Source organism: Notolepis coatsorum (genome assembly GCF_963971535.1).
Source record: "Notolepis coatsorum genome assembly, chromosome: 9".
In the NCBI taxonomy this organism is placed as follows: Eukaryota; Metazoa; Chordata; class Actinopteri; order Aulopiformes; family Paralepididae; genus Notolepis; species Notolepis coatsorum.
Window position 1 is genome coordinate 76,113,798 of NC_140173.1, and position 10,268 is coordinate 76,124,065.

A 10,268-nucleotide genomic window follows, 5' to 3' on the forward strand; every position below is an offset into this window, starting at 1 on the left:
ATCAATGTGGAACGCCCTACCCAAAGCTGTAAAGGAATGTGAATCACTACCCACCTTCAATAACACTCTCAAAGAACACCTACGGGAGACTGCAATTCGAAACTGGCCCCTACAAATGTCTTAACCCAGTTGTACAGTAAATGACCAAGTATGGCTTTGTCAGTATTCCAATGTACAGTGTACAGTGTCCCCCCAGATGTAGCAGTACTGTCTATCTGTATGTCATGTATGTCATATATGTTATGATAAATTGAAAATGGGGGACCCTGATGTAAACAAGACGAAAGTCTTTCTCTGGTCTGCATCCCCTTAACAATTGTATGTATTGAGCTGTACTGTACTGTACCCATTCTGCAATCTGTTAATACACTTTTCAATCAATCAATCAATCAATCAATCAATCAGGTAAAGGTAAATGGCTTGGTACTGGTTGTAAGCATATTTATAGTAAACATCATAAATTATTGTCATCTAATTACAGTATGTGAGAATAAAGAGCCCATAGTTATTTCATGAAGTGAAGTCGTTACATCAAACACCAATGAAGTTTGACATTGGAGATATGAGATAGATTAATGGGAAATGTATATATACCCCATAGTGAAATAGAATCATTCATTCCATTCTCTTCTATGCTATTCTCCTGATAATGTCTGTGTGACATCAGGTATTGACTGATTGAACACAAGGCAATATTTCCATCATCTGTATTTGAAATGCATATTTAATAAAGTCCACTTTAGTGTTGTTGTCTTTGGCAAGTGTGGGGGGGGGTATTATTTGTGACAGAATACTTCAAAGGACAGTATTTTTGTATGTTTTAATACAATATTACAGTGTATCCATGTGATCACACTATAGTCCTCTGCTAGTACCAGTGTAACACGAGTAGGTGTCTGGTTATGACCCAGAGAGTTGACAGATGGCAACTTCAGACATCAACTTCATTCCCATGGTTTCCCCTTTAGCTATATTGCCTGTCATGATAGGTTGTTCAGATTTTGGATGGGAAGGCTCAAACCAAGCAAATTAATTAATTAATTAAAAAGGACCATAGCTTACTGGGATGCTTTTTTAGAGTCACTCTCACCTTTCGAGAAGTCTACTGTCTTGAATTTGAATCATAGTTGCTATTATTATTATTATTATTATTATTATTATTATTATTATTATTATTATTATTATTATTATTATTATTATTATTATTATTATTATTATTATTATTATTATTGTGCATACAAATCTTCAGATCGTATATGTTTTTAGCATTGAGATGTTATTAATTTATTATATAATAGATCCGTCTATTGCACTGAATGAATGAATTAAAACTTTATTTAACAGATTGCAAAATGGGTACAATACAGTACGGCTCGAGTCAATACACACAATTGTTAAGGGGATGCAGACCAGAGAAAGACGTTTGTCTTGTTTACATCAGGGTCCCCCATTTTCAATTCATAGTGACATTTATGACATACACAACATACATGACATTTATGGCATAGGGACATACACGACATACAGGTATTTAGTGACGGAAACTACCATACTAGTAGTATTATCATCCATCCAATCACACACTGTTACAAAACCTCCTTCCATGTCTATTTCGCAAACCGATGTTTTATCTCTGAGTTATGTTGTATGTTGCCGTTGGGCTGAACTGTGGACTTGTCTGACATTCCTCCCACTGGACTGTTATTACAACACGTACACACTTCACAGAGGGACCAACGCGAGGAGCCATGGCGAAAAGCGATGGATGCGACTACTTCAAAAGAGCCAGCCTCTTTTGGATTACCACAGTGACACTTTCGATGGGGTATTTTACAGTAAGTTAACGTAATCTGATTTCGGTCAAATCCAATAAAAAAAAACGTATTTCAACTATTTCATCTGATCTGACAGCTGATGAAGCGCCACCGTGTCAACATAACAACTAGCTAGGCTGCGGTGTTACGTACAAATCCGTCCGGCGCGGGCAGTTTAGCTGTGGTGAAAATGCTGAGGTTGTTGTAACTTGTAACCTACTGCACTCTATGTGTATGCTAGCATTTAGATATTGGATTCAGTACTAACTTGCAACCTGTACTATTGTCGGGCATTATAAAAGGACAGTTTCACGAGAAGCTTGTCAAATACCAAGCGTATCGATATGAATTGAAAATGGGGGACCCTGATGTAAACAAGACAAAAGTCTTTCTCTGGTCTGCATCCCCTTAACAATTGTGTGTATTGAGCCGTACTGTATTGTACCCATTCTGCAATCTGTTAAATAAAGTTTTCATTCATTCATTCATTCATTGCCAAGTCACTTGCTTCACAGTTTCTCTTAACCTTATCCAACCATACATCTCAGATGGATCAATCGTTTTGACCAAAGTCCACTTTAACCAAGTTGTTTGCTAGCCTAGTTTATGGAGAAGGGCACGATTTAAGTCTGGCATTAACATGAGTTCTTGGACACCTAGACTCCCACATTGCTTATTTAGTCAGAGTAGTAGCTGGTCTAGTAGCCCCGGGACTATGCATTTGCCATGCACTTTTTGGACAATGCAGAATAATAGGCTTTGTGTTGGTCATGTGCCAGGAATACGCAATATGTTACACATACCTAACGCGTCAAAAGGTAATGCAGGTGACAATGGCGTGTCATGTTAATTGCTTGACTGTTTTTTTTAGTATTGTTGTTGAAAGTAAAAAAGCAACAACAACAAAAAGAAGTGTCCCAGCTACTAAGGCTGATGTCCTGGAAAGCTTTATCCATTTTATGTGAGCTAACAACCAACATATCTTTGTATTTCAGTGCACTGTGTTTGTGCCAGAAAAGGTCCCATTTGAAAGCCTTGGGCCACTTGGCACCCTTTCCAAACACCTTGTGGACCATCACTCTGACCTCATGTACAAAGGGTAAGTGTACGTAGAACAAGCCTAGTTTGCACCACTCCAACTACCGGTATGACAGTGTGGCAATATAGCTATACCTTTGGAGTGACAAGTGAAACAACAGACTTTGAAAGTGGGGCCGCCATTGCACCAAAGTGAGTTGTCGTAATGTTTTGTAAAAGCGTCTTAATTACAAATCTTATTGTCCTCATAAATCAAATCAAATCAAATTTATTTGTAAGGCCCGACAACACACGTTAATGTCCCCATGGGCCGTACACGTCTTCTTTAAACAAGTCAAGAAGAAACATCACAATAAGTCAAGAACAGAACAAGAACACCATAAGGTCCAACACATTTTAAATAAATGCAAATAAATGAAAGAATGCGAACACTCCCAGACATACCCCACGCGAAGGTAAGGAAAAACTCACTAAAACCTAACAATAGGAAAAAATGCTCCACAGGCAGTGTGGAGGAGAGAAACCTTAGAAGGGCCATTCAAGGGGGGATCTCCCTTCTTAGATGTCGGTGATAGTAGTGTTGCAGACTTAACAGTTGGTAAGCATGCACTCATGTGTGTAGTGAAACACAGATGAGTGCATGCAATAGCAACTGAACATTTTGAAAGATTAAAGATAGAGCTGATAGCGATAGCAACTGAACATTTTGAAAGATTAAAGATAGAGCTGATAGCGATAGCAACTGAACATTTTGAAAGATTAAAGATAGAGCTGATAGCGAATCTATTTGAGGCACAGGGGCGGCGCAAAGAGGGTCGCGTCCTCCCCGTCTTAATCACGGGACATTCAACACTCCGGTCATTGCTCCGAGACAGCCGTAATGAAAATAATGCTGCTTTTCCGTTAATCTGAATGTAGGGCAATCACTTCCCCGGCTTCTCCTCACTGCAGATCAGCGTGATTGATATTGAAATGATGTAGTACCCACTACCCACATGAAGTACCAGCAGCATGCAGCACATCAGTGCGTTTAATCAGCCGTTATAATGTTGTTCACCATTTCCCACATTGTTATCACTACGTTTTCAAGTAGGACACCTTTGATAATCAGTCGCTCACATGACCACTGTAGCAACCTCAGGATATCACACCTGGGTAACTGGGACTACACAATTAAAGGTTCATTTGTGTTTTTGTTTGTTTGTTTTTATAATTTATGCTGCAATCAGATTGGCATAAGAGTAGGCCTACTATAAGAAGCAGGTGGAACTGGTGTGTGTGGTTTGGTTACCGGGTCATATCACTTCAAGTCAACTTAACAATAATGAGGATGACTCTGGCCCAACATGGTTTACTCTTATGGTGTTACCCTTATGACTCACTCCCATTCGTTTAGCATTAGAGGTGGCTACTTTTTTTGCAGATTTTACTATGGTAATCTTGTATGGTTGTTAGCTAAACAAACGTACATTCCAGTTTTACCTGGTTTTCAGATTACTCTCTGGCCAAAGTTCCACCTGAATATCACACTAATGATCTTTTAAATAATTAAAGGGGACATATTTTATTCCTTTTTAACAAGTTAATATAGGTCTTTGGGGTGTCCTAAACATGTCTTTGGAGTTTTTTGCCGAAAGAAAAACCCCTACTCAGATTATGCATTCTAGCAGCCTCAATACCTCTCTGTTTCAGTCCTGTTCTCAACCTTCTGTTTCTGTGCCTGTAATGTGCACGCTGCTTTTATCGTACAAATACGATAAGTATTATACATCTAGCAGTGGTTCACAAGCATGTACCATCAAATTAAATTCATATCAAACTGTCAAACTAGACATTGCAGATCAAATATGAGTCGATCCAGCAATGGCATATAAGATTTATCGTTAAACATTTAGTCAAACATATTTAAGGTCAACTTTAGGTAGAAAGATTTAAGAGCGAGCCGTAATTTTGTACATGGTATCTTCACATACAAACACATTATTAACTACATTTATTGTGGCTGCAATTCTGAATGGCTCGTTTCAAGAGGGAGGGTTCTTGTCACAGCTGAACTGCAGAAACAGCTTCATGTCATGCCACCAAGCCTCTTCAACTCATTCAGAACGCAGCGGCCCGCCTTATCTCAAACCTACCGAAGTCAGCCCATGTCACCCCACTTCTTAGGGACCTGCACTCAGTGCACTGGCTCCCCATTGCCGCACGAATCCGCTTCAAGGCCCTCAACCTGGCATACCGTGCGGCAAAGGGAACCGCTCCCGCCTACCTCCGGTCAATCGTCTCTAACTACACACCCTCAAGACCCCTATGCTCTGCATCTTCTGGCCGTCTCAGACCCACTCCTATCCGAGCTCCGGGAGGGTCATCAAGGAGAAGCCGCCTTTTCTCAGTCCTTGCCCCACAATGGTGGAATGAACTACCCACCCCAGTTAGGACAGCCGAAACCCGTCCAATCTTTCACCATCGACTAAAGACTCACTTCTTCAACCATTATCTGAAATGAAAAAAAAATTATAATAATAATAATTCTTGGAAAATGACTTTGATTGGCAAGGAGCCTGGGCAAATGTCCGACTTACATCAAGGAACCCGGATCATCAACAAATCAATCTTAACTATATTCACAGGACATACTTGACTCCTATAAGACTGTGCCGAATGGGGCTCAAACAAGATTCCATATGCACCCAATGTACAAATGGGGACGAAGGGACATTTATGCACATGTATTGGGACTGCTCACCAGTTAAGGCATTCTGGAAAGATGTGACCCAACAAATATCAAAACTCGTATCTTGGAATATACCTGTACACCCCTCGGTATTGCTGTTGAATGATGTTTTTGAGTTTGCAGTGAATCCACAGCTAAAGAGATTGGTTTTATCGGGTATCACAGTAGCCAAAAAGCTGATCGCATCACGCTGGTTTCAACCGGAAAAAATGTGCCGTAAAGTTTGGTTTCTTACATATCTCGATGTAATTTACCATGAAATATCTACAGCAAGAATTCTGGGTCTCAATGAATCCAAAATGTCAATGTGGTTAGAAGTGGTGGAGAGAATAAAAGCTAGCTTATAATGGTAGTGTCTGGTTAGGTGCGAGGGATAGTGGAGGTACTTCTCAAGGTGGGGTCCGGGAGGGGGGGGTTCGAGCTGAGCATATGTATGTAGGTTTTTTTTTTTTTAGATAACAGGTATTATGGGTATATCTTATATAAAACAACTAACCAAAAGGTGATCCCATTGGATGTGCCCTGACAATTAATGCTTGTATATCTTATCGTGTGTTGTCATGTTTGTTTATATGTTTGTTTTAAAAAAGAATAAAATAAAAAATAAAAATAAAAAAAAATACAAAAAAAAATAATAATAATTCTTCTAACCCTAACTAACCTTACTGTCATGCACTTGTCCTAATATACTAACCTACACTGTAGCACTCAACACTTTGATGAACATTGTTACTCAGCTGATAGAGTTGTGCCCTTCCTGATGACTTGTCGTACAGAACTTGTAAATCGCTTTGGATAAAAGCGTCAGCTAAATGACTAAATGTAAATGTGAATGTAATGTTCATATTTAACATTTTCTCAGCGTTGGGACAACCCTAGCTCTATTAAGCTATGTGTGTATGAGTATACAAAGCTTTATAACGAACCTCTGCAGATTCTGAGGGTTAAGTGAATAACTCGTCCTAACTAATTATTGCAAGATTGCATTGCGTTTCCAAAGGGATCAACAGAAATATCAAAGAGTAGTGGGGTGGGTTGAAAGCACAAGCTGCTACTGAAATACAGTATAAAATTACCCTGTCCCCTGTTAATTTCTTCTGTGGTTTTCTGGGTAAGTCATTAAGGCACCATTACCGGAAATGAACAGCTCGGCTGGAGGATTTGAAAGGAGACTTCAGAGAGAAAAGTGTAATTTTATACTGTATTTCAGCGGCGGCTTGTGTTCTCACCCCACCAGCCTTTGTCGAGACTCTTTAAGCTTTCTGTTGATCCCTTTGAAAACACAATGCGAACTTGCAATAATTAGTTAGGACAAGTTATTGACTTAACCCTCAGAATCCGTGGTGGTTTGTTATAGAGCTTTGCATGTATACAAACAAAGCTCAATAGAGCTAATACAACCCCTCATTCTGTAAAAACAATACAAAACACAGGAAAAGGCCATTTTCATAATAGGTCCCCTTTAATGTGGGCAAGCGGGCTATAATGGGCCAGACACACACTCGCTCTGAACCTTTTTGTTAAACTCCTCTCTTGCTCTGTTCCAGGTGGTGGGCGGCTTGGGCTATCCATGTGTTCGAGGCCATGATTGCATTGAGGACATGCAGGTAGGAATGGAAAACATCCATAGGGGGTGCTATGAGCCTATGTTTTTTTTTTGCAGATGTAGAAATGTGGGCTTATTATGCTAAACCATGTATTTTCTAGTAACCTTAGATTTGTCCTGTTTGTGTGTTTTCTCGTCTTTGTTCTTTTGTCACAAAATGGTGTGATGACTTCTGCACAATAATTTACCATTTAGACTAACTGTTTTTCTTTTGTGATTTTCAGTCAAAAAGGCATAGACAACACAGTGACGCGCTGCCTGTGGTTTGTCCAGACAGTGCTGTTTGGCTTTGCCTCTTTGGGCATGCTCCTCAAGTACAACCCTGAGCGTCCCAAACACCAGTGACCTAAAGAGAAGAGGAGCCTGCAGAACACTACATAAGCTTGGAAGTCAGAAGTCTTATTGCTTCCTTCACTCTCTTCCCGTTAGACCTGACGTCCGGCAAAGGAGGCAGGAAAATAGAATATGAGGAGGCGAGAAAGTGTATTTTTCCGAAAAGTTCCATAGTGCAGGTTTAAGACCAGAAGGAACCCACTAATATTATACTATCTCTATTGTCTTCTGCTGGACCAATTACTGTCTTTCATTCATTAAGTTCAGAGTATGACAGAATCTTTGGAGGAAATCTGAAAGTTAATATTTCTTAATTTTTTTAAACGATAATCATAGTAAACTGTAACCAGTAACTATAATATTCCCTTTTGAGTATCAAAATCCTAGGAGGCCTTGTGTTTCATGGTAATATTTATTAACTGTTCTGAGTATTGAACAAATGCACCGTGTGTGACACCACATACTACCATTCTGCTAGATGAGCCGTTTGTTGTACTGATTACAAGGGAACATGAATTATTTACACGGATTATGAATAATTATGAACTTTTTTTATCATCCAATTGATCAAAAATCACATCTATTTTATAGGAAAGAGGGGACATTTTTCTACCAGTGTTTTGTATACTCCAGTGATATTCCCTCTGCTGCTGTGCTTTCTGAGAGGAACGTTTCACAGATTGCTTGCAGATGGTGTGTTGTCATGATTTTCCTTATTGCCTCTGAGGACAAGCTGCTGTACAGATGTCTCTCATCTTTATGTTTGCCTTTTTACGGGATGAAGTGCTTTGATTTCACGCACAAATCTAATAACGTCTGATCTCCACGAGCCTTGACTTAGCCGCGCTGCAGCCCGTCTGTCTTTAGAACCCGGCCAAAAACCTCCGGCCGAGACAGCCACCTTTCATAAACCTGGCTGGACCTGGCCAACGCCGACTAGGAAATGTTGTATCGTCAGTTACGGTTTAGCTTGTGTACTGCAGTTGGTAGGTGTGAATTTTGAAAGGTTGCCTAGCAACCGGAGAGTTTACAAGAAACAATGATGGAGACACAAACCCAACACAAACCCATACCATGCTAGACCAGACCCAGCCAGGCTGAACAGAGCTAATGGAGACAAGGCATAACCCCAAGGACTGGTTTCCTTAACTGGAAGTGTGAAAAATAAACAGTGACTTATAAACTAAACGGAGTATATGTATGTTTTGCTCGTCTGGGTGTAATTCTTGTCTTCTTCAGTGTGACTGCAAGGCTATGATTAACATTCTGTGGGTTTGGAGGTGGGCTATAGGCCAAAACAAGTCTGGACCTCCATAACATTGTTTTTGGCCCTCCTAACCATTCTCAGAAACTGACGAGAGATTTAGTTTAAGTCTCTTTTGATGTACTTGTAGCTGAAGAGTGATTTTGAAATAACATTGCACAATATAAACAAAATGTTGACGTAAGGCCTACAACAAAGCATTAAAGTCGTGTTTACGATATGCCAAAGTTATTCATGAAACGTATTTACTTGTTCTAAACTTGTATCTACGGCTAACCACCCATGTTACATTTCAACCCTCATCCCTCCACTTCAAAACAGTCTGGACACCCTGCTTTAGAAAATGTCTCACTGTCTGGCTTTAGAGTTTTTAAAGGGGCAGTTCACCCCCCAAAAATGGCTATTTATCCATCCAGACAGTTTAGGTGTGATTTGACGATTTCCTTTTAGATGTCCGCCATGCCACTTGGTTTGTTATGTTCAAAGTGCCAAAAAATTAAATTGAAAAACAGACCTTGTTGTGAACAAGTTACATTTAGGAATTATTTTCTAACTGTAGTACACCCAACATATATTATTTGGGGGGGGGTACTTCAGTAGAAAATATTAAACTGTTCACAGCCTCAAGGTCTGGATTATATTGAGTAAGTGTCACGTTTTCTGGAAAGAGAGATTGCTTGTGAGGTTTTCAAATGTATCTTCAAAACGTAAAGTTTGAATGTGTAAATTGCCATAAACCGAATGCCATTCAGCTCTATTGTATTGGAGTGACGGATATCTCAAACATGACAAATCCCACCAAAACTATCTGGATGGGTAGATGGCACTCCGGGTAAGGGGGGGGAAATATATATTATTATTTTGGGTGAACTGCCCCTTTAAATGGTCTCCTTGTCAACACCCTTGTCCCGTCTTCAACCGTGCCTTGGCACAGCGCCCAGAGGTGGCAGTGAGCTCAGTTACGTCTGAGTGACACGGGTAGAGAAAGTGTCGCTCAGTGGTGTGCAGACGAGGGTCAGAACGTCCTCTGCTAATGAACTTAAAGCATTAGTATAAGTCTTAATCAGGGCCCGTCTCAACCCAGGATCTGTCTCCAGCCCTTAATCAGAAGGATGCCATCTTCTCAAGTATGAGACGACGACTCTCGTCGCCGGCCTTTTCCGTCGCATGATGTTGGGAAAGAAGCGGTTCAGGGGTAGGTCTGGTGCTATGAAAAAATTATTCTTTGGTCCACTATCCTAGTTTCACTGCAGCTATACGATGCACCAACACAGGGATAATTGATCTAAATGATCCCTTTACAACTACGTCAGAATGCCAACCTGACCGGACCTTGCCCCCCCCCCCCCCCTCCCCCCAGTGCCACCACTTCTGAGGACAAGTCTTACAATACATCCGTCTTTATTTGCAGACACCGCATGGAACACATTTGTTTTTCGATAACCACTACCACCTCTGATATGACATATAAATACATAAATA

General features: G+C 40.3%; 1 protein-coding gene across 1 annotated transcript; it reads left to right on the forward strand.

Moving 5' to 3' along the window:
* The first annotated feature begins 1,699 nt into the window (after nt 1-1,699).
* Nucleotides 1,700-8,710, forward strand: tmem254 (transmembrane protein 254). Its single transcript, XM_084322178.1, has 4 exons — nt 1,700-1,835; nt 2,810-2,913; nt 7,131-7,190; nt 7,414-8,710. The coding sequence occupies exons 1-4, from the start codon at nt 1,749-1,751 to the stop codon at nt 7,532-7,534; spliced, it is 372 nt and encodes a 123-aa protein (XP_084178304.1). The 5' UTR covers nt 1,700-1,748; the 3' UTR covers nt 7,535-8,710.
* The last annotated feature ends 1,558 nt before the right edge of the window (nt 8,711-10,268 follow it).